The sequence below is a fragment of the Aedes aegypti genome, chromosome 1 (assembly GCF_002204515.2).
Source record: "Aedes aegypti strain LVP_AGWG chromosome 1, AaegL5.0 Primary Assembly, whole genome shotgun sequence".
NCBI classification, from domain to species: domain Eukaryota; kingdom Metazoa; phylum Arthropoda; class Insecta; order Diptera; family Culicidae; genus Aedes; species Aedes aegypti.
Genome location: NC_035107.1, coordinates 154868877 through 154894999, shown reverse-complemented (window position 1 = coordinate 154894999; position 26123 = coordinate 154868877). Strand labels below are relative to the sequence as shown.

Genomic DNA, 26123 nt, shown 5'->3' with positions numbered 1-26123 from the left:
CATGGTCATCTACAGCAGTATGCTCAGCACATAATTAATCACTACTATCAATGGGACTGTTATGTGTAGAAATTCATCAAGAACCCTGTATATGTAGGCATAACAGTCCCACTTTGAGTTTGATACAGTGATACCTCCATGAGTCGATGTTCCATGACTCGATATCGACTCATAGAACCATACTAGAAACAAAATTTCATGGTTACTATGATGGTCCCTTGAAACAGCTTTCCAAAGGATTGCTGTTCCATGACTCGATATTTCCACGAATCGTTGGTCCCTTCAATATCGACTCATGGAGGTTTCACTGTAACAAAATTTACTTTTTTCTCATAATACAAACTCTTGATTCTAATGGACACGCTATTCTTTATACTATTGTGAAGATTTTGTTTGCATTTATCACAAACCTGGTCAATACGAGGCATAAATGTGATAAAATCTTTCAACGCGTTTCTTTCTCGGTTGCTCATTTTGTAACATGGGACAATTATATGAATAACGGCAGTAATCTGTTGAAATAATGAACGTACAAAGTTGATCTTCTTATTTTAAACTTTCTGCTAGTGTTCTCGTTTGTTCGTGATTGTTCAGTATTTGCAGCCTTTGGGGCCTTCCTTAGCCGAGTGGTTAGAGTCCGCGGCTACAAAGCAAAGCCATGCTGAAGGTGTCTGAGTTCGATTCCCGGTCGGTTCAGGATCTTTTCGTAATGGAAATTTTCTTGACTTCCCTGGACATAGAGTATAATCGTACCTGCCACACGATATACGAATGCGCAAATGGCAACTTTGGCAAAGAAAGCTCTCAGTTAATAACTGTGGAAGTGCTCATAAGAAAACTAAGCTGAAAAGCAGGCTCTGTCCCAGTGAGGACGTTAATGCCAATAAGAAGAAGAAGCCTTTGGCTGAAGACGGTATAAACTGTCTTTCAGAATTCTCCCTCAGTTAGTAATCTTTTCACCAGCTTGAAATTCATTTTTCAGAAATATAAATCATTTCGATAAATGATTGCCGTATTATGCAGTAGTTTGATCAGATCAGTTAGAAGATTAGAATCAGATCAGAAGATAAAATATCTGAATATTAATAATAAAACTTAGTAATTGTCTTTAAAATCATTCAACCTCGAATCAACACTACAAAATACAGCGGTCAAATATCTAAAATAATTGCTCCCTGGAAAATATACGTACTCCGGATAATTGAGTCTAATATTCCGGATAATCAAATCCAGGATAATTATCTCAGACCTGTATTACGACCTCAAAGCATTGGCGTGAAAAGAAGAAGGGCCAGCCCCTGAGAACTATTTAAGAAAATTGAATATGAAATGTAAAAATAGGGGAGAATATTCAGTATATGCAGGTAGAAACATGTTAGCCAACATTAAATGTAATTATGATAGCATTATGTCACATTATACAAAGAGATTACTGCATCTTGAGGCCCCCTTAGTAAAATGAGTCCGACATCTAAGCATGAGTAGCAACCGAGTAGGGTGCAGAACTACTTGGGCACTCCCATGATTCACTTTGGCATGAGGGGTTTTCCTCGGCCAAATGATCTGAAACTTTGCAATAAGAAGCACTTCAATACTACGCATATTGTAACCAAATATGAGCTCAGAAGCTTTCAAAAAACCCCACTGCCGAAGTGAATGAAAAGTGCCAAGAATAGGATCCCTATGTAGTAAACTCTTATTTACTACATTTCATTCATACCATCCAATATCGGGGTATTGGCGATACCGTGCACCTCCGCTAATTTGAACGATAAATTCACAGCAGAATAAAAACATAAGCAGATAGAAAAACGTTATTAATGCATAAGGTTTATTATAATTTAGTGACAATTTTTAAATCTGATTGTAGATGGTTGATCAGCCAAAGTGTACGCATTGTTCACGTTTCTTGTTGGATTTTTTACATCTGTTTGTCTAATCACATAACTTATCTGATAATACATAGGATTTCATCATTCGACAAACGCCGCTCGCCGCTGCCATGGCAGTTCACCGATATTTGAATTTACGTACTGTTTCAGCACGTTTCTAATATATTTGCCGTAGTCCGAAGGCCTGCCTGCACTCGCCGAAAATGTCGTATGGTATAATGAGTCCGATGAAATTCTCTTGCGCCATTCTCCTTCTGTAATAACGTTTTCGTCATCAAACTTGTCCATGTATCCTGGAGGGCAATACGCAGTAGACTTATGCGAAATCAAAAAGTTATGCAGCATGCAGCATGCAGATATGATTTTCTGCGCACGATCGGGACTGCAGTATAAAGTCTTTTTCAGACATGCCCATTTTGAGCACAACAGTCCAAATGCGTTTTCAATACAACGCCTTGCTCTACTTAAGCGATAATTAAAAATGCGCTCCTCTGCTGATAGGTTTTTCTTACTATACGGTTTGATGATCCTCTTACATAAGGGAAAGGCATCGTCGGCTACATAGAAGAAAGGTAATTTAACACCATTGACCGTGGCGTTTTCTGGAAAATCAAGTCGATCGTGCAGCACATCAGTTCCAAATTTGGATTCTTTGAAAATATTGCAGTCTCCTTCGCTTCCATAAGCACCTACATCCAGGTAGGTGAATCGATAAGAAGCATCGCAAATAGCCATTAGCGCCAACGAATGAAAACCCTGTAATAGAAAAGTTATTATAGTGCGACACATATTCGAATCATTTCATATTATTAACAATATTTTTTTGGCAGTTTAGGGATTCTATTCTAAAGGATTTTTGGGTGGCTCAGAGAAACTTAATTAACAATCCAGATGAATGTGAAGATAAAATGAAGCCACACATCAACTTTTCAAGGGAATAAATTTCGGGAGCCATAAAAGTGCTCTGCACTGAAAATTGTATCGATCAAGATTGTAAACAAAATGATTGGAATTGTTTACTGCATAGTCATTTTTGTGCACTAATACAAGTGATATAATTGGCTAGAGAATAGGTTGGATCATGTGTAGCAATTTGTTACTACAGACAACACTCCATAACTCGATATTGAAGGGACCATCGAGTTAAAGAGTTATCGAGTTACAAAACACAAAACCAGTACAAATGCGATCCAAGGGATCATCGAGGTAGTCCTAAAAACAACAGGTGACTGTAGTGTTATGGTCTGTTTGCTATATTAAAAATATTTCGCTAGAATTAATAATTTCAAGTCAAACTTAAAAAAACGTTGTTTATATTGAGACAGAGATGAACCAGCCTCTGGCTGAAAATCTCTCTAATAAAGATAAATAATAAATAATAATTGTTTATATTGTACTGATTATCATTTGCTTTTCTATAAAAAAACATTCGATTTTAAAAACATCGCTGCAAAACTTTCAAATAGATTTTAACATTATTTCTGAATACAACATGGAAGAAAACATTCTAGTACAAGTTACATGAATTCACACGATAGTTTCTACTGTCATGTCAGGTCATGTCTTGAAGGACGTAGAGCCATCAAAAGTAAGTAAGAAATGACGTTTTCCTTAGGTTGCTCATATTGCCCTGATCAATCCTATATCATTTCCAGAACTCATGTCATACATGCATCTTCGGTAGTGCAGTGTCATCCATAATTATAAAAATAAGTGCTTAGAAAAGTTGAAAAATATACAAATAAACAATACTTATTTTTACTGAAACATTAATTTCTATTAGCTCATAAATAAAAGGAAGAGACACGTCATTCATGCTTTGAAATATTCTATCGATACATGTTGATACGTGCTTCTTACTAGGAGGGACATTACGATCAATATTACCCCATGTTATGCCCCATGGATCCCGAGCCTGCCAAATAATATTGATGTATAACTTACTTAATAAAAGTATAACTTACTTTGTAGTTATAAAAAATGCTGCCAGCATTTGGGGGAGCTTTTATGGACACATGTTTTCCATCGATCGCACCAATACAGTTTGGGAAATTCCAACGGGAATTAAAACCATTGGCTACTTCCAAAAATGATTCTTGGCATGGATCTGCGACATAAGCACTAAGGGCACGACAAATAGCATCACAAACTTGATCAATGATTGACCCCATATGCTGTTTGCTAACTCTGTAGCACGACGCCAAATGCCTCTGTAGACCACCAGATGCCAGATACCTAAAAAAGAAAACAAAAAATGGATACATTTTAGCATTTTCAATAAATATTTTATTTTATTAAACCTAGATTATGTTAGTGTGAATTTAATTTACGTTATGTTGCGTAAAGGGGAAGGGGTGGTAAAATGAACACCTTAAGGATATCATCTTGTTTCTGATAGAAAAACTAAGAATTTGTATAGTTTGTATTTGTTTGCGATAATCGCACAACATCAAAAATTGGGATGTTATCTATAGTAGCGACATGAATTCAGACTGAAAAAACTGAATTTTCACATATTTATATCGCTAGCAAAAAAACTATAAGTAGAAACCGAATTTAGTACTATACCATTTAATTCCACTAGAGTTTGTATCCTTTGACAGATACGCGTATTTCGACCTCAACTGTAAGGCCGTCTTCAGTGTCGTAGGTATTCTACTAAATAGCTCGAAGATTTATTATAAAAAAAACTATGCAAATGTTCATTATACCTGCACTATGTGGGTTTAATGAACAGCTTTTTGTGTTAAATTGAACACACTTAAATTATTTTACGGATTCCTGTGAAATCTCAACAGCTGAACAGTTCGGTAAAATAAATTAACGGAGTACGGTAAATTTTTACAGTATTCGGTAAAAAATCACCGGAATCCGTTAAATTCCGACGAAAATACGGTGTTTTATTTCACCGAACTGTTCAGCTGTTGAGATTACGGTGAAATCCACCGTAAGAGCTTAATGTGAACATGATGTAAAAAACGTGAGCAAAACAAATATTTAGGAAAATGTTCATTGCATTCCACACAATATATCCATTAATGATTGTAACACATTCAAAAATAAATCTAAAGGTATTAAATTTGACATCATATCATAACGATATTCACCTCACTAAAAACCTCAAGACCTCCGAGCTAAAAGTGACGTCAGTTCTAATTTTCAAACGTGATTATCTAAAATCTTAGTTTTCGTTGATATTTTTACTGAAGCTTTTTTACATCAAGCTGAATACTTTTTTTTAAATCGTCCGTGCGTGATTAAATCTCAATCCATTTTTTTTTCTTGGTAAAAGGCTCGATGTTCATTTTATCATCCCTGTTCATTTTGTCACCACTTTTTCTATGGAATTTATATGCATTTGAGGCAACGCTACATTATTTAAACACATACTATTCATAGGTATGCAGTTTTATGACGATAACCAGAGATCATTATGCCCTTTTTCATTGCAATGATTCATTTTCATAACCCCAAATGCCATTCACCTGAATGTTATGAGCCAATAGCCCCGAATGCTTTTACTCCTAATGCACAATTACGCTACACGATATTATTCCGAGCTAATAGAATTCAAGGTTATGGAATTCGGGGCGATGGTACTTTCGGAGTAATGGTATATACGGGTAAACGAAATTCGGGATAATGGATTGTGGGGTAATGGTGTAGAATCTATTGCAATGCATGCTCACGCAAGATCAAACAGCTATGATCTATTTTGTTTTGAGTTCAACGCACAAGGTTATCCAATTTAGAATGTAGAATTCAGAATTTGATATTTGATTTTAAATATACTTACTCTATCACCAAACCCAACTTGAGCTTTGGAGGAATTCCATCTTTCGGTCTCGTGTTTCTCTTTGGTGCTAAGTCTTTTTCAACTAATTTGAAAAGTTGGTCGAAACTGTTTTTCGACATATGGAAATTTTCTTTAAAGAACTTCTCTCCGCTCACCATATCGTCAAACTGTAAAGAAAAATAAAAGGTAATATTATTTACTACTTGTACAAACGCAAAGCTTGGAAACAGGAGAATGTAACGCTCAAGAAGGAAAGAGGTCTGTAGATTGGGCATAGTTTTGATTTTTGGTCATAATGACCTATTGGGTGTTGATAAATTCAAAATTCATAGGACTTCGAAGAGTACATCAAGGTGACTAACTTTTGGCATGAAGTATAAAAATAATACGAAGCATTTTTCATGTTCATGTTTATCATCTTCTTAAAAAATGGTTCTGTAGGTTGAGCCACCCATACAAAACGGTAAACAGATCCACTCTACTGTACAATCTAAACTAAACTACAATATCTAACTAAACAAGTTTATTCATAGTATTAAAGTAAAACTGGTAAAGCAGTATATATAAAAATATACAAAGAGAATTTTCGACGAAACTATAATTTAGCGCCAGTTGTTTAAAGTTTGTATGGGATTCACTACATTTTAAAATTCAGTTGTCGCATTACTATGCGCATACAAACTTTGAACGGCTGACGCTAAATTATAGTTTTACCTATCGAGTTGAAATTTTGCACAGTCAATATGGGATCCTAATAGGTACATCCAAAAAATGGACTGGGGCGAGAATTTATATTTTTAATTTAACCGTATCCCAAGCTAATTGACTACATGTTTCCTGTTTTTTTTTGCGATTTAAAAAAATACCTCAATGTGTATGATGAAAGTGTATGTATTATAAAAATTCTGCTAGGAAGAAAACTTATCAAAAATCTTATTAGACTACAAAGGTGACCAAAATAAATTACCTGTATTGAATCATCGTGAAGAATTATTGAATGTATTCTAAGAAGAAAAATAAATACAATTTGGGAAAAAATGATTTTTGAAAAAAAATAATAGAATAATAATACTACCTACCAGTTAGCGATCCTTTATATGAGAGATACGCTGAAAAGAAATGGAATGATTTGGCAATAGACTGCTAACATGTGACTGACAGTGCTGAGTTTGCTCGGTGTCGAGAATAATATTATAACACGAACATGACTTCCTCATTGCTAAAAAGTGTATTTTGTTTCGTTTTAGATCTTTGAGCTACATCTCCAAACTAATAAACAGCAGAAAAAAAAACAACAACTAAATATTGACAAAATTGACAAAAAATCAAAAAAAGGAAAATATTTTATATTTGCTCTATACAAACAACTTTTACTGAAATAATTTCAAGCGGATTACATTACACCTCAAGAAAAGTTCAAAACACAAAAAAAAACGCATGTTCGTTAGGCTCATACTCTGACAGCTCTCGCTGCTCGATTGGCTCACACTTTGACAGATATGTCAGCTTCCGCGAATCTCTTTTATAAAGAATCACTACCACCAGTGAATTTTAATGTTTTTTAAAATAAATAAAACACTTGGCGATCATTTTTTAAATAACCTTAAAATTTGTTTGGCTCCTTCTTTCGCAATCTTCGGGCTCTACCATATAAGCAATATCTGTAAATATTCCTCAATACCCTTAAAAGTTAGAAGGCTATACTACTCATATGCCATAAAACCATTCGAAATTTTCGTTCAAGAAATGAAAAATGCTCTCTATGATTGCTCGAGTATTGAAAAACATCGTTCAGTTGTATTAGGGCATAGTTAAATAATTTGTAAGTAAAATTGTTTTAAACTTAAACAAATTTATGAACCAAAAAACGTCATTTCAAAGATTTTTGTTATAAAATCCATTTAGTATTTTTTAGTAGTATTGTTTTTAGAATGAATATTTGGAAATACTGAATGAGTTTTAATATCATATAAAGTAACTGCGAAGGAATATCTGAATCTTATACTTTAAGATCTTGTTTGGTAAAACAATTATAACTAAACCCTAATCATTTTTTAAATAATAATGACTTGAGCAAACATATAGTGCATTAAAATTTCGGTTTAAGTGTTGCATGTTTGAATTTCGATAGGTGTATTGGGGAGGGGGAATGGAATATTGAATTCGATCAGTTTTAGACATGAATTCAGCAGAGTCTATATACAGAGAGTTGCGCGAAGAGACTTCTTTGAATGATTGTTCTTCTTCGTCTTCGAAAATAGCCCCTATCTGCCTTGCTGGTCTGCTCGATAGAAAGATAGTTTGACTGTTCGATAGGTAGATTTGGCTTCACTCTTCACGCAACTCTTCATTCATGGACTCTGGGATTCAGTACTTTTCCATTATAACATATTTGACGCGGGTCCAAACTTGAGGCATTTTCTAATTAATTTTTCATATGAAAACCAGATCCAACTAGCTCTTGAAAATCAATTGCTTCATTTACATGTTTTTGAAGGTTCCAAATCAAAAAAAGTTTATTTTTTATTATTAATGGGCAAAAAATAAAATTTATTTTAAAATGCATCTGACAAGTGCGTCAACTTTTCCATTCCTTAGTGAATGTGCTAAATATTGTTCATAAATATTCTTTAAAATATTGTGCTGTTTTACATAATATCAGTCAGTAATATTATTTTATTCGAGTATAGGGTCCTAAAGCCCTGTCCCAATTTTAGTACCAAACACTTAAGTTTAGATCAACAACACGTGATTACTTAATTTTAAATGGTTTCCGTTGGTTTAACTTCAAAAAACACCCCTGTCACACCCCTTGGTTTCAACTCAAATTTTGCGTGTTTTATTTTCTGTATCTCTTCCAAAATGTCAGATAAGAACAACTCCAGTGTTGAAACTATAAGCCCACATATGGCATTTTTGTCGTCAACGTGAACGTCAAACATGATCAAAAGTGTCAAGGTTCATAATTGGAACAATTTACAAAATTAAAGTTTAAATACGTTATAGCCGTTACTTGAGTTGGAAAAATTGCTAAAGTAGTTGCAAGAACATGCTCTTTCGTATTATTAAATAAAAACAAGAATCCATTAAAAATTTTAGGACCCAATTGACGGTGACGATTTTCGATGTTAGGCGTATTTTTGTATGAAAATCTTGTATACCATTAAGTATACCATGTTTCTTATTATTTGATGAATAAAATACAGTTAACTCTCCATTACTTGATATTCCGTAACTTGATATCGAGTTAGAGAACCATGGTCCCTTAGAACGCAGTTGCACTGCTTTTGTGTTCTGTAACTCGATACCTCCCTAACTCGATGGTCCCTTCAATATCGAGTAAGAGAGAGATGACTGTATTAGAATCAAAATAATAAAAGATCTGATTATGGTGCTTGCATTCAAAACAATACGTCCGCGGGACAACCAAATACTTTATGTAAATACATGTAGAAGGCGATTAATTAACTACGTAATGCTTGTATCTTTACCACGCGTAATGAGTTAATTAATTTAATTACCATGCAGATTGGATTACCTAACAGCTTAATATAAGTATCAATTTATATTAGAGTGTTACTGCCTCTCTGTAGTAGTCATGTCGTCGCTTGAGTGAGAACGACACGTTGATAGCCTTCCCACATCTTTACTCTTCCACAATACAGTTATTGTGGAAGCGATGTAGGTACGATAGGCAAACTGTTTCAACACTAAATAAATTGCACGGTTTATGGACAAAAGGTCGAAAGACAAAACGTCGAAAGACAAATCGTCGAAAGACAAAAGGTCGAAAGGACAAAAGGTCGAAAATGATTTGTCCGGTGGGAAATTTTTCCTTCTTTGAAAAAATATTTTCGACCTTTTGTCCCTTCTTTTTTGTTCTTCGACCTTTTGTCCTTTCGACCTTTTGTCTTTCGACCTTCTGTCCTTTCGACCTTTTGTCTTTCGACCTTTTGTCATAGATTCAGCGCTCGTCTAGCATACAAGAGTCCTAGATACCAGCCGAGCACGTGGATTTTTTTCATAATTTCACCCATAATTTGTCCATCTTTACCACGCGTAACGCTTTTTTTAGTTATTGCAGCTATTGAATACCCAAAGTCTTTTATATTTCTAACTTAAGCAAATATTTTTTAGTGCGTCAAATTAGGCAGATTGAAGAATTGATGCGTCAATTTGAGAACTTAAGGTGAAACAGTTTGGAATACAACTTCTAAGATTGAATTAGTTACTCATGCTGATTTTGATTCTGATCATGTCCCTGTTACACTTCAAATATCCCATGAAGCGATTCTCAATCTTATCAGCTCCACTTTCAATTATTTTCGAGCCGACTTAAATATATATGAAACGTATATTGACTCTAATCTTGATGTTAACATTTCATTACAAACTAAACTTGATATTGACAATGCTCTTGAAACTTTAACAAATTCCATTCTTGAAGCCAGGAGCATAGCAGTTCCAAAATGTGAAGTAAACTTTGAATCCGTGATTATAGACGATGATCTTAAACTCTTGAACCGTCTTAAAAACGTGAGGAGAAGGCAATGTCAACGCACTCGCGATCCTGCTATGAAAATTATATGGCAGAATTTGCAGAAAGAAATCAAGAAACGTTTTGCAGATTTAAGAAACAAAAATTTTGAAAATAAAATTTCTCAATTGGACCCTGGCTCTAAGCCCTTTTGGAAATTATCTAAAATTTTTAAAAAACCTCAGAAGCCAATACCGGCATTGAAATATGAAAACAAATTATTACTAACTAATTGCGAAAAAGCTCAAAAACTTGGTATGCAGTTTGAAAGCACGCACAACTTTAATTTAGGACTTACTAGTCCAATTGAAAATCAAGTTACTCAGGACTTCGTTAATTTTCTAAATCAAGAGATCGTTTTCGAAAATGCCTGGGAGACTGATTTGGAAGAAGTGAGAACTATTATTAAAAAAATCAAAAATATGAAAGCTCCTGGCGATGATGGAATTTTCTACATCCTCATTGAGAAACTTCCAGAAAGTAGCTTATCATTTTTAGTTGATATATTTAACAAATGTTTTCAATTAGCATATTTTACTGACAAATGGAAAAATGCTAAGGTTGTTCCAATTTTAAAACCAGACAAAAATCCTGCAGAAGCTTTTAGCTATCGTCCAATCAGTTTGCTTTCCTCCATCAGTAAACTTTTTGAGAAGGTCATTTTGAGCAGAATGATGGCCCACATCAACGAAAATTCAATTTTTGTCAATGAACAGTTCGGATTCCGCCATGGACATTCGACAACTCACCAACTTTTACGTGTAACAAATTTGATCCGTTCCAACAAATCTGAATGCTATTCTACTGTTCTTACTCCTCTAGCCATAGAAAAAGCATTCGACAGTGTTTGGCATGAATGTTTAATTGTAACATTAAAAAACTTTAATTGTCCAACATACATTGTTAGAATAATTCAAAGTTATCTGTCAAATCGTACACTTTAGGTGAATTATCAGAACTCCAGATCTGAAAGACTTCCTGTAAGAGCTGGTGTTCCTCAAGGCAGCATTTTGGGACCAATATTATACAATATTTTCACATCTGACTTACCTGAGTTACCTCAGGGATGTCAAAAATCCTTTTTTACGGATGACACAGGCCTCTCCGTCAAAGGACGAAGCCTGCGTGTCATCTGTAGTCAATTACAACAAAGTTTGGATATTTTTTCTTCATACTTGCAAAAATGGAAGATTTCTCCTAATGCTTCCGAAACTCAACTAATATATTCCCACATAAGCCAAATGTAATAAATATGTAAAATGTCTCTATCCCCTTATCAATGGAAAATCAAAACTTTGTCTTAAGAACAAGCTTTTGATATTCAAACAAATTTTCAGGCCAGCCATGTTGTATGCTGTACCAATAAGGACTAGCAGGAAAAAAGCTCTGCAGAGAATTCAAAATAAAATTTTAAAAATGATTCGGAAGCTTCCTCCCTGGTATAGTACCAATGAGTTACATGAAGAGTTTTGCGCCGTTTAGAATGTATCGGATGTGGCCACTCGGACTTTGTTGGATACTAAACCGTTTTAATTCAAGCCGAAAAGAAATCAAAATTCGGTCCAACAACACCGTGAAAAAGGCCAGTGTCCGGAATTCGAAGCGCCCGACAATTCCATGCAGCACAGTATCTTGTTGCTTCTGACCAAAAGATTGGATTTTCGCCTTATTTATCAATGCAACGATGGAGAGAAGATCCGCCTCTATCTCACAGTGAAGATACCGAATTGCTTTTAGGACGAGGTCATAACTTATACTAGATTTGATGTTTTGTCTACTAAGTTTATGCTAAAACATTACCATGTACAAATATGAGTTCGAATCACTGTAGCTCCCAAGAAAAACCGACTATCTAAAACCAGTTACTTCCAAAGACGTATGAATCTCGAGAAAGATTGATTTTTTGGCTAATTTGACCAAATCCAAGCCCAAAACAGTCCTTCAATTAAAATTAATACTCACGTCGGTAGCATATCTGCCTTTACTGCTCCTTTCAGCGAGATACGGGTGAACCCAATGCGCTGCCTTCTTTCGTTTTCGCTGACTTTTTCGCTTTAAAAGAACGACGCTCGAAGCAGCAATAATCAAATTCAGAATGAAACGAAAATTGCTAAATATTCGAATTAGTAATAGAAAAAAACTAATTATTTATAACAATTACTTACCGTAGCAACGACATGTTATCCGTAGGGAAGATTGTAAAAAAACGACGCTAACATGAAAAAAAAAACAAAACAAACTTGTTTTTCTTCCTTTTGGCGCCTTAGACTTGCTCGTAGCTTTGACATTGGTAGTTACCAAATTTGAGGGTAGATGGCGAAAGGCTTTGGAACAACTGTCAAAATTTCTTTGGTAAAAAGCAGCTTATTTTCTTGAGCGCTTTTCTTGTCAGCTGCGGACTACACTTTATGAGTAAAGTGAACTCTACTCATAAATAGGTAAAATCTTAAAACCCATAAATGGGTATTTGATTTTGAGCGACATTATGGAAAAAATACCCAAATATGAGTACTTCATTTTTCTTTTCTTTGCTGATTTTCAATAATGAAAATATTAAACAAACTAGCTACAATACGCGAATACATGATGCACTACTTTTATTAAAATCTAATATGTGTGGCCAATATGACAGTTAAATATGAAGATATCGACTTTTGATATTCGAGTGCTCATCAGTTGGGTTTTATCCCAATCAGGGAACACCTAGCCATTGACTCATCCCATCTAGCAGGGCCCCAACGAGCGAATCCCCAGCGTATCCGCACAACAGCGTTGCACATGATGCTGATGGTTGCAAATGACTGTCCTGTGTGGTACTGAATGAACATTGTCATAGATCTTGTCTTCCAACCCTGTTATGATGGTTGACAATCAAAAGCCTGTTGAAAGAGCTCCGAGAATGTAACATCGGATCGGACATCAAACGATCTAGTAGGCATGGCACAACTTCGACGCCTCACTCCTATAGTAATGTCAGAATGGAATGTAAGGTTCTTCGTGGTGCTCCCGCTTGCCAACAACGATTCTGAGCTTCACATATGGCGAACCTGCCAGAATTTTAAATAAATTTTAGTTTTTCCTGGAGAGCCTGGATTCGATAGCAAGCGGGAGTGTCCAATAGGAAATGTGTTTGTGTCGAGTGCTTCTTAAACCGCGTGTGAAAATATGTATTCAGAGTGATTGTGGAGTGAAGTTTGAATCTGATAAAAAGGCATCTGTAAGTAAACAGCAATGTGGTATTTTCAATGAATAAGAGAAAACTGATTGAAGAGGAAATATGACATTCATATGCATAAGCCGCTTCTCTACTCGCTGAAGCAGCAATGTTTCTCTCTGTTCTTGTTGTTGCTCTTATTGAACACCAGCATCACCTCAACTATTTGAGTTGCGCGATGCAGGCTTTGAAGTGAATATTTTGTTTTGCATTTGAATTCAAACAGATTGCTTCGATGGAAATATTTGAATGTAATAGAAAGTGTTTCATCTATTTTGTCCGATTCAAAGATTATGATCATTTCGAGCTGATTCATCTAAGTTATCTGCTTTTATCAGGGACCTATTTTCTGCATAGGTTGAACGGAAAAAGAATAACGTTAGGAACTGAACTATTTTTTTTGCAGAAGTCAATTGAACATATCCGTACAAAACGTGTATAAAAAAAAATCGTATAATTGAGTATAATTTGTAAAATAATGTGATTTTGTAAAAGAGAAGTGAAGTGTTAAAGTTATTAGTGGTTTTCATGAATATTAATCAATTTGTATAACTTATCAATTAGTAATTTCAATCGAAAAAAAACTCCCGTAACATTTATCAACTGTGCAAATTTCATTATAAATAATAATAAAACTTCGCTTTGGTTGTATGTGATCATTTTATCGTTTCTATATCTTATCTCTCCTGCTTTCAAATAAAAAACCAAATAATTTCAACAAAATAAAATAGAGTGAAAAATGAATGTAAGTGTGTGCAAATATTCCTAACCATGGGCGATTTTGAATTGGTGTTCCAAAAGTAGATTTTTCGTTCCAATTTATCGATTTTTTTGATGTTGAAACAACATGAAATCCTAATGCAAGGGATTTGATCTTATTTTGAGTCGTTGTTCTTATAAATTTGCTTACGAGTGAAGAAATCGATTCAATTTAAATAAAATCGATACAAAGGACGAATCGAATTTTAATCGATTCAGTATTATCGATGTTTTGGTCAAATTTGACCAATAATGCACATGATTGTTATCTTCCCTATTTGCTTCAGTACATTGTGTATCCAGTAATGTTTAACGAACAAGTTAAGTGTGAAGCATACTGAATCGGTGAAATTTGTGAATTTTGTGTCGATAACCGGTGAGATCCAAACTATTAAAATCTACTTAATTCATTATTATTTCTAAATAAATGCCATGTTCAAAAAAAAATAATAACATGTTTGAAAAAAATATCCTTAACGCGACTGGTGGTTGCTATGGAAAAAATGTCCTTAACACAATTGGTGTATGCAATGCAAAAAAAAAAATGTCCTCAACGTGACTGGTGGTTGCAATTAAAAAAATATTATTGCCGCGATTGGTGGTTGCATTTGGTTTGGTATTTGGTTGTCTTTAACGCGACAGATGGTTGCAATGAATATGTTATTAACTCGACTGGTGGTCGCATACTTGTTCCTAGCAATCAATGTTATTGATATTGCTAGCGCGACTGGTGGTCGCATATATGTTCTAAGCAATGGTGGTGTATACTTACTACCGCGACTGGTGGACGCATACTTGTTCATAGTAACTGCTATTGATGTTGTTAACTCGCCTGGTGGTCGTATACTTGTTCCTAGCAAGTATTATTGATGTTGTAAGCTCGACTGGTGGTCGTATATTTGTTCTATGCAATGGTGGTGTACACATGCTACCACGACTGGTGGTCGCATACTTGTTTATAGTAACTGCTATTGATGTTGTTAACTCGACTGGTGGTCGTATACTTGTTCCTAGCAAGTATTATTGATGTTGTAAGCTCGACTGGTGGTCGTATATTTGTTCTATGCAATGGTGGTGTACACATGCTACCGCGACTGGTGGTCGCATACTTGTTCATAGTAACTGCTATTGATGTTGTTAACTCGACTGGTGGTCGTATACTTGTTCCTAGCAAGTATTATTGATGTTGTAAGCTCGACTGGTGGTCGTATATTTGTTCTATGCAATGGTGTACACTTGCTACCAGCTGGTGGTCGCATACTTGTTCATAGTAACTGCTATTGATGTTGTTAACTCGACTGGTGGTCGTATACTTGTTCCTAGCAAGTATTATTGATGTTGTAAGCTCGACTGGTGGTCGTATATTTGTTTCTAGCAAGTATTATTGATGTTGTAAGCTCGACTGGTGGTCGTATATTTGTTCTATGCAATGGTGGTGTACACTTGCTACCGCGACTGGTGGTCGTATACTTGTTCCTAGCAAGTATTATTGATGTTGTAAGCTCGACTGGTGGTCGTATATTTGTTCTATGCAATGGTGGTGTACACTTGCTACCGCGACTGGTGGTCGCAGACTTGTTCATAGTAACTGCTATTGATGTTGTCAACTCGACTGGTGGTCGTATACTTGTTCCTAGCAAGTATTATTGATGTTGTAAGCTCGACTGGTGGTCGTATATTTGTTTCTAGCAAGTATTATTGATGTTGTAAGCTCGACTGGTGGTCGTATATTTGTTCTATGCAATGGTGGTGTACACTTGCTACCGCGACTGGTGGTCGCATACTTGTTCATAGTAACTGCTATTGATGTTGTTAACTCGACTGGTGGTCGTATACTTGTTCCTATCAAGTATTAATGATGTTGTAAGCTCGACTGGTGGTCGTATATTTGTTCTATGCAATGGTGGTGTACACTAGCTACCGCGACTGCGACCGCATACTTGTTCATAGTAACTGCTATTGATATTGTTAACTCGACTGGTGGTCGTATACTTGTTCCTAGCAAGTATTATTGATGTTGTAAGCTCGACTGATGGTCGTATATTTGTTCTATGCAATGGTGGTGTACAGTTGCTACCGCGACTGGTGGTCGCATACTTGTTCATAGTAACTGCTATTGATGTTGTTAACTCGACTGGTGGTCGTATACTTGTTCCTAGCAAGTATTATTGATGTTGTAAGCTCGACTGGTGGTCGTATATTTGTTCTATGCAATGGTGGTGTACACTTGCTACCGCGACTGGTGGTCGCATACTTGTTCATAGTAACTGCTATTGATGTTGTTAACTCGACTGGTGGTCATATATTTGCTCTAAGTAATGGTGGTGTACACTTGCTATCGCGACTATGGTCACAAATTGGTTCCTAATAAAAGTGATGTTCACATGCATGCGCGACTGGCGGTCGAAAATGTATCTATAGAATAAGATATGTAAGCCCAATGATGGCTAGTAACTTAGTAGATATGTTATATCAAAACAAGTAACAACAGTCAAACAAGTCTTTGAGTGAGTATTTCCGTGAAAGTACGGTGGATTGAATGTACAACAAGATGAAAGTCAAACACTGATGCTATTCTGTTGAACGCATATATGTCAGTTTATTAATAGCAATATTTTGTCTAAAATTCGTCTTAGATATGTCATTTCATATAATTAGCTTGCCGTTTCTAATGTATGGAACGACATTCAACCGATCAATAATTTCAACGCCGTTCTGATTGTGTGTGTATCTACAGCGGAAAAATGTTTCAAAGTCGGATGTACAAGTGAACAGTTGAGATATGAAACAGTATACATCGGTGAAGTTCTTAGCGATGTGAAATATACATCCTGAATTCCTGAAAGCTTTCGTGATGACGAAAACAATGTAAAAACTCATCACATCAAACTTTTTTTTTCCTGAGAAGAGGGAGGATGTGTGGTACTGAATGAACATTGTCATAGATCTTGTCTTCCAACCCTGTTATGATGGTTGACAATCAAAAGCCTGTTGAAAGATCTCCGAGAATGTAACATCGGATCGGACATCAAACGATCTAGTAGGCATGGCACAACTTCGACGCCTCACTCCTATAGTAATGTCAGAATGGAATGTAAGGTTCTTCGTGGTGCTCCCGCTTGCCAACAACGATTCTGAGCTTCACATGTCCCAGTAGAGACCGACTTTGATCCAACCAGATGAACGGATGTCCCTCAGGTTGGAATTTTCGGGTTGAAGAGATTGGATGCCGATGCAGCAAATATCGCCATAAATACAAGCTGAAACAGATAATGTTTAAAGTCTTAGTATATCTTTATTCAAAAAATATAAATAAATACCTTTAAATTATCCAAGTTTTAAAGCAAAACCGTTTAAAGATTGCAATCACCTCTTTGTTGTTACTGAATATCGTGCCGCTAATTGTTGATGTTTTGTTTTTCATCCAAATATGGGTACCTTTATTACTCATATTTGGGTAAAACGACTTTACTTATAATATGGGTGAATTTTACCAATTTTTATTGGTAAATTTTACCCATATTATGGGTTTTATATGAAAAACTCATATATGGGTAAATGAACTACCTATTTATGGGTAAACTGATCTTAGCGTGTAGGCATATATGCATGCTATAAAACAAAAGATATTATATTTAGTACAAGATAGAGATTCGCGTCTACGAAGGTAATTACCACAGTTGACCCTATGCGTGAAGCTCCGATTATTTTACATGGCAAAGCATAGGAAGTCAATTTTCAAATGCTCCTAGAAAATTCAAAACACTTTTTAATTACCCAAGTAACCACAAGCATTAAGGTATTATCGTATTTTAACTTTAATTCAACGAGAGCAATGCATCATTGCTTTTATTCTGCAATATGCGTGCAATAATGCTTTAATTCGATTTTATGAATGCAATGTAGCATTGCTTTATTGTAGCAATGAAATGTGCATTAATGGGTGATATACGGTCACCGCTCAATGCTTCATTGCATCATCTTACTCAATGCTTCATCGCAAGAAAAACGGGAAGACTTCAATGCAGTATTTATCGTCGATCTTTCTTTCACTCCCACAAGAAATCTGGTTGAAATTCGTAGATCTGTCTTTTGAGAAACCAGAATTTGAAATCAAAAAAAAAATGTTGCATCACTCTGGAATTGAACCAAAAACCTTACGATTGATAGGCCCATGCGTACACCACACACCTATCACCAACTCAATGTGACAAGATGCTAAAACGATACATAAAGCGTGAAGATGAGCAACCGTTTTAGCCCAACACAATGAAAACAAAACAAAATCTCAACAGCAAAAGAGCGTTCACCAACTTATTGCGCACTTCACCCCCAATTGAACTATGACAAACTATGGTGCACGCTTGCAACGGATCATCTAAACGTATTTGGTGCACTTGTTCCTTGAACCGCAAGGAATAAGTGCACTAAAAACATTATCATGATTCGACGTATCCCTACTACACACTTTGAGGGAGCTTACACACTTGTGATGGGTTAACTTGGAGTGAAATCGACAGTATTTGCCACCGGCAACGAAAGGGCGCTGCTTGAAGTTGCACAATTTCCCGGTCAAAACATGCAGCATCCATGGTCCGGAGGATAGGCGCGGCGAGTCATCGAAAACATCTCACTTAATTTGGGTTCAAATCCCACCAGTCACACAAAAAAAAAACAGACAAACAACTTCGTAAGCAACACTGACCTTACATCCAACGAACAAAAAAATATACAATAATATTTTTGTTTTTCTATTTTTGATCTAAAATAATGGTGCATTAAATACACTTTGGCTAAAGCTTTTATACGGTACAGACAGTAACTATACTTTAGCAATTGCCAACATAGAGCTAGGAAATGTAGCTGTATTTACACTTTAATAGCGCCCTTTTCCACTTTAATACTGCATTAATGAGACATGTAATGCAGTATGACTTTATATGCCATATTTTATAGTAGCATATAAAGTGATATTGATGCAACTATATACAGCTGTACGGTTACTTGGGTAAATTCTGTTAAGTGTACGGGGTTAGACTATTGATCAACTATAGAATCAGCAGCATATTGAGAAAAAAATATAAAACTCAAAATTATATGCCTATAATGTAGCCCATCAAAAGTATATCAACATATACTGAAAAGATTTTAAATAACTATTGTAGCTAATTTTATATAAGCATTTGAAATTTCGCTTCCTATACCTTGCCGGGTAAAATTTTCGACGCTTCACGCATCGAGCAAACTTTTCCCAGATGGCAGCACCGTACCTTCGTACACTCGAATTGTCGCTAGTGTTCCCATTGTTTGCCTTGCCGAACCATACTTGCATCTGGTGGGTACATAACTGTCAAGTTCAAAAGCGAATGCGTTAAGGCCAAACATTTTGTTGCTTTACAGCAATTAATATGAAACTCTGCTAACGCTCCTGTACACGACACAAATCACAATCGTTATTGAAAATATGCATTTAAAATTAGTTTTAATTATTTGATAATCAGTTTACTTATAGAAAGAAAACAAATAAACTCTTTATATTGCTATTTTTGTGACGATTTGTATTTTTGAAAACGGCGCGCAGCAGTGGCAGTGTAAACATTTGGACTCTACACATATTGACCTTAAAGGCGGCAGCAGAGCTGTCCCGTGTTTGCTACTCTTTTTCAGACACGCTTAGGGTTTATTCATAAATTTCATAACGCCAAAAATGGCCATTTTCGACACCCACCCACCCCCTCATAACGCTTTTTGTATGAATATTTTACAAATTTTGTATGAGCCGTAACACCACGAGGACACCCACCCACCCCCTTTAATGTTATGAAATTTATGAATGGGCCCTTAACAAGATGCACGCAGCGCATGTGTTCGAACTTCACATAATGAGGCAACCAATGCAGAACTGGCTGAATGAGTGTATATTGTGTATAAGTCGCATTCATTCTGTGAGTTACCAATGGCCAACGAGCTGTGTGTGGATCGATGGAAACGGAAGTCATCACCCGGATAAAAAATACAATACAAAAACAATATAACGTATTGTAACAGTACCATTCAATATATTGGAAATACAATACAGTATATTGTAAAATGACAATACAATTACAATACAATATATTGTTTTGAACAGTTCACTGTATGGTATATGAGATTTTTGCAATATAATGTATGGGTGGTTAAGTATCGTAACAATACAAATATAGATATTTTCTTATACAAACATTTTGAAAATACAATACGATATATTGTTCATGTATTGTCTTGATTAGCAATTCGTGTATTGTTGTACAATACAAAAACAATTCAACGAACTGTATCATGGTTGCATTCGTCGTTACAACTAATGTCGAGTGACTTCTAAAAAACTACTTATTTTTACTTTTTGAATATTTTTCACCCTACATTTCTTGCTCTCTGAACTTGTTTTGTTTATTTATTTCAGCAAAGCTACATAGAAAAAAGCAACAGTTGTTTTACGCAAAAATAGGTATTTGACCAAAATTGTAAGGTATAAAACCAATTAAAAACAATACAATGTTCTGTTACAACATATTATGTTGTTTTTGAATTGTATATCCAAACAAGAATAATATTGCTTCGACATTCAATTACAATACGCTGTTTTGTATCCAATACGTTATATTGTACATTAATGGTTTATTCCTGGGAGGGAGAAACCGATACAAAATTTATGTACGTCATAGTGAGCCGAGATTCTGCTGTCACGAACTGTCACTGTGAGCCCAGATCTTGAAGAATGGACAAACTTGATAAAAGCGCGTAATTGATCAAAACAAATTTTTGCCTTCCAACAAAGTTGACAACAGTCGGTTGAAAATCAATTCCTGCAACACCCAAAAGCAATGCCACGATAGTATTGCTGTGTGCGTTTGAAATGCAAATATCAAATGCGGGAACACCAAACGCGGTAAGATTTTCAACAAGGAAGGCGAAGTCAAAGATTGGTTTTCTTTGCTAGGTTGGCGGTGATATGGATCATGGTTGCTTAGTATCCTTTGGTTACTTTGTGTTACCGCGTTTGAAGCGCGGTTAGACTGGATTTGCACGTCAAATGCAAACAGCAATACCTTTTAATTTTATCGAATATAAAGTATTGAAACACGCATCTTTTTACTGTTTTCCAATCATCATTAAAATTGAATGCACATAAAACTATGGCCCTTTTTCCAAGTTTGTCCAGAAAGATCGAAAGTACACAACAAAAGAAAACTAGCGATTTTTCCCAAGCCTGCCTTGATTGTCGTTGGTGAGCGGGAGTTATCTTGCAATTTGGAAAAGTGTTGTGTCATATTTCGTGTGTAGTATCGGTGCCTCCCTCCCAGGTTTATTCCATTCACTGAATAATACGTTTTTATCCGGGAAACTATATGAACTGAACTTTTCCAAAAGTGACTGCGCAAATGATTCGTCCTTCTATTCGTGTGGCCGGGTGCCGAAAGAACTGGAAACATGGCACAGGCGTTTTGGCCATCTGAGTGCGAGTGGATTGGAGCAGCTTGTGGTAGTTGGGCTAAAAGCAAATGTTCGGAAGGGTAGCGAAGAGATTGTCTGTGAGTCTTGTGTTGCTGGGAAGCAGACCCAGCGGCCATTCATTTCTAGTGAGGGTAGGCAGTCAAGGAGAGTATTGGAGCTTATCCACTCTGATGTCTGTGGTCCCGTTAGTCCGGTGGGCGTCGGCGGCGAGAAGTATTTCGTTACTTTTATCGACGACTGGAGTCGATTCACAGTTGTGTTTCTGGTTAGCTCAAAGGACCAAGTTCTTGGTGCGTTCCGAAACTATGTTGCGGCGGTGTCTGCAAAGTTTGGCAGCAAGATTTCTCGTTTGCGATGCGACAACGGTGGAGAATTTAAGAACGGCGCTTTCTTGAACTTCTGTAAGCAGAAAGGTATACAGATCGAGTTCACGGTTCCATACACGCCGGAACAGAACGGAGTCAGTGAGCGCAAAAAACGAACGCTGATCGAGATGGCGCGTGCCATGTTAGAGGATTCCGAGGCCGACCGCAGGTTTTGGGGTGCAGCAATCCAGACAGCAGCTTATTTGACCAACCGTAGCCCTTCGCGGGCGCTCGATCCAAAAGTGACACCGTTCGAGATTGGGGAAGGACGCAAACCGAATGTGGAGAAGTTTCGTGCTTTCGGAGTTGATGTGCACGTTCATATTCCGAAGGAACATCGACAAAAACTTGATGCCAAGTCGTGGAAAGGAGTGTTCGTGGGATATTCCCCCAACGGGTACAGGATCTGGGATCCAGAGAGGAAGCGCATCGTTGTGGCTCGAGACGTGATTTTCATCGAAGAGGAGGCAGTGATCATAATGGCGTGGCTGAGGAAGATTCGTTTGACAGTTGCGTTGACGACACGATCCGTGAAGAGAGTGAACCGGAGCCGGTGGGGCATTCGCGTCCAGTGCGAAAGCGTTCAGTGCCAGCGTGGCATGGTGATTACGAGTTCGATATGACTGGATTCGCCCTAAATGCGGCGAGATTCGTCGAGGATTTGCCGTGTTCCATACACTGAGATTAAATCTCCATTATATTTTATGTGCAAAAATCAGATAAAACGGCTTCTAGGGTCTCAAACTTTGATCTATGTGCAACATTTAAAAACTATTAGATTCCAATAAAATGTACTGCCATTTCATATAGTATCCACATGCTCTGCAGTGTAATGCCAATGTCACACATTTAGGATTTGAATGCGTACAATTATATTTCAACACGTGGGACGAACGTGGTTCAATGCGGTACAACGAACAGAAAAAAAACTGTTGGGAAAATTCACTGATCGGTTTTCAGTTTCCAAAGGTCTTGTAGTTAAAATGTAATTTAATGAAATTTGATTATACATCAGTTTCTAAACAGGAAGAGGGGCGATACATCGCCTAAAATGACAGTGATTACAGGCGCATGGATATTCATTAAACTGTAAGTTCATATTTACCATGATTGAAAACAGAACTCTATTTTTTTTTTCATTTCATTAGCGGCCATCGGGAGGTTTCGAAAAACGAACGCAACAACCACATCTGGGCCCCACACGGATACACACGCTAAGATCAGTTTACCCATAAATAGGTAGTTCATTTACCCATATATGAGTTTTTCATATAAAACCCATAATATGGGTAAAATTTACCAATAAAAATTGGTAAAATTCACCCATATTATAAGTAAAGTCGTTTTACCCAAATACGAGTAATAAAGGTACCCATATTTGGATGAAAAACAAAACATCAACAATTAGCGGCACGATATTCAGTAACAACAAAGAGGTGATTGCAATCTTTAAACGGTTTTGCTTTAAAACTTGGATAATTTAAAGGTATTTATTTATATTTTTTGAATAAAGATATACTAAGACTTTAAACATTATCTGTTTCAGCTTGTATTTATGGCGATATTTGCTGCAACGGCATCCAATCTCTTCAACCCGAAAATTCCAACCTGAGGGACATCCGTTCATCTGGTTGGATCAAAGTCGGTCTCTACTGGGACAGTCATTTGCAGCCATCAGCATCATTTGCAACGCTGTTGTGCGGATACGCTGGGGATTCGCTCGTTGGGGCCCTGCTAGATGGGATGAGTCAATGGCTAGGTGTTCCCTGATTGGGATAAAACCCAACTGATGAGCACTCGAATATCAAAAGTCGATATCTTCATATTTAACTGTCATATTGGCCACACATATTAGATTTTAATAAAAGTAGTGCATCATGTATTCGCGTATTGTAGCTAGTTTGTTTAATATTTTCATTATTGAAAATCAGCAAAGAAAAGAAAAATGAAGTACTCATATTTGGGTATTTTTTCCATAATGTCGCTCAAAATCAAATACCCATTTATGGGTTTTAAGAGTTTACCTATTTATGAGTAGAGTTCACTTTACTCATAAAATGAGTGTGTGCACGTTTTGGCGATTATGGGTAAACTTTACCCATATTTGGGTAAATTGATCTTAGCGTGCAAGCAATATGTTTGGCCAATGAGCCATTTTACGAAGCAGGTCAAATGACAGGAGACCTGGGATTTTTCAATCATCGTCGTCAGTTTTCGCGATGATGATGGTTGATGACTGTGCGCATTTCTAGCGTAGCTTTTCATACAGGCGAAAACTTAAATGGAGACAAATTATTAAAATTTTTCTTATCCCAAAAGTGCCTTTTTATGTACAACATGGGTAACAAAGAGGTAGTTTATACAATAACTATGTGTAATGTTGCAGTAACGACCATTTTTGGATCTCTGTTTCGACATTTTTTCCATGTCCCCGTTTGGTAAGATGAGGCGTTGTTAAAAATCACGCTGGATTTAATCCCAGGTCTCCTGTCAATTGACGCCGTCGCGACGATCAGCTGTTCCGAAACGTCTCGTAAAATGGCTCATAGGCCTTTTCATGTGACAGATCCGTCTATGCATTTGTTTACATCGGTGGAGGACCGGTGCTAACACGGGCCTGTCATTTTCATAGAAGAACTGTCAAAGTACTTCCCGATCAGCTGATTTGAGACGTCATGTGAATAGGCCTATCAGCAGGTGGATAAATGAAAATAACAAACCTGATTGCTGAAGATGACTCCACAAAAACAGATTCCACTGATCGTTGATTAAGCACCAAAAATATTGGTCAGATTTGAAGTCAATCAAATATTTAAACACACTTCAGTCTACAATATATAAAAAGTTTCAAAGAAATCTGAATAATTTTGTTTCTTTTTCCTATTTTGATTATTAGAGAAGGCTAAATAAAACAAAACAGTTCAAGAGCGCACCATTTGTTTTCCATTTGGGACCGCACATAAAATATAAATGCAAGATCATATGAATTGAACTGCATCTACCCTTCTATTGTAGTTGCATTGCATATAAAAAATAAGAGTAACTGAATTCCTGGTTCTATCTGCATTGTCATTATAATTTATGTGCAAAGCTTGATTGCAAAAATCTATGTGCGCAGCACATAAAAACTAGAGTGGGATTATTCTCAGTGTAGCGGAAATGCGGAAACGCAAAGACTGGCCGAAGTGGGAAGTAGCGGTTCGCGAAGAAATGGACGCTTTGAGCCGGAATCATACATGAGATTTGGTGAAGCTTCCGGAGGGACGTGTGCCCATTTCCTGCAAGTGGATTTTCAAGGTGAAGCGTGCTGACGACGGTCGTGGAGATCACTACAAGGCGAGGCTGGTGGCCAGAGGGTTCACCCAGCGACATGGATTCGACTATTCCGAAAGGTATTCGCCGACAGCGAAGCTAGATACGTTGCGCACGGTGCTGGCAGTTGCGAATCACGAGCGAATGACAATCCATCAAATGGATGTTAAAAGTGCGTTCCTGAACGAATCAATAAAGGAGGAAATTTTCATGACCCAGCCAGAAGGATTCAATGCAGGGAACGGGCTCGTGTTTCGGTTGAACAGATCGTTGTACGGCCTCAAGCAGGCGTCGAGGGCGTGGAACGAGAGGTTCCATGTTTTCGTTGAGAAGTTGGGGTTTACGAGAAGTTCGAGTGACAAGTGCTTATACATAAGAGAATCTGGTGGACATAAGCTGTTCTTGATCATATACGTTGATGACGTGCTGTTGGTTGGACATCAGCTGAAGGCAATCCAGGTAGTGAAACAGTGCTTATCGAAGGAATTTGAAATGAAGGACATCGGCGAAGTGAACTGTTTCCTGGGCATGAATATTGAGAGGAAGGTTGAGCAAAGAGTTCTGCGGATCAGTCAACGTGCATTCCTGGAGAGACTACTGCAGCGGTGCAACATGAGTGTCTGCAAGCCCGTATCAACACCAATCGAGAACCGTTTACGCTTGCAGCGTGGCGAAGAGTCAAAGCGCACAGATAAGCCATACCGTGAGTTAGTGGGATGTTTGGTTTATGTGACTTTGACAACCCGACCGGACT

General features: G+C 36.8%; 1 protein-coding gene and 1 long non-coding RNA gene across 2 annotated transcripts; one reads left to right on the top strand and one right to left on the bottom strand.

Annotated features, from left to right (window-relative positions):
* Positions 1-1806: 1806 nt before the first annotated feature.
* On the bottom strand, positions 1807-12703 carry LOC110674019 (putative nuclease HARBI1). The gene is made up of 5 exons (XM_021851606.1): positions 12391-12703; positions 12188-12335; positions 5689-5855; positions 3857-4127; positions 1807-2648 (listed from the first exon to the last, which is right to left on the bottom strand). Exons 1-5 carry the CDS (start codon positions 12402-12404, stop codon positions 1974-1976), a joined length of 1275 nt encoding a protein of 424 aa, XP_021707298.1. The 5' UTR covers positions 12405-12703; the 3' UTR covers positions 1807-1973.
* A 10699-nt stretch (positions 12704-23402) lies between these two features.
* On the top strand, positions 23403-23939 carry LOC110678576. Its single transcript, XR_002501749.1, has 2 exons — positions 23403-23543; positions 23604-23939. It is a non-coding gene; the product is annotated as an uncharacterized LOC110678576 (long non-coding RNA).
* The last annotated feature ends 2184 nt before the right edge of the window (positions 23940-26123 follow it).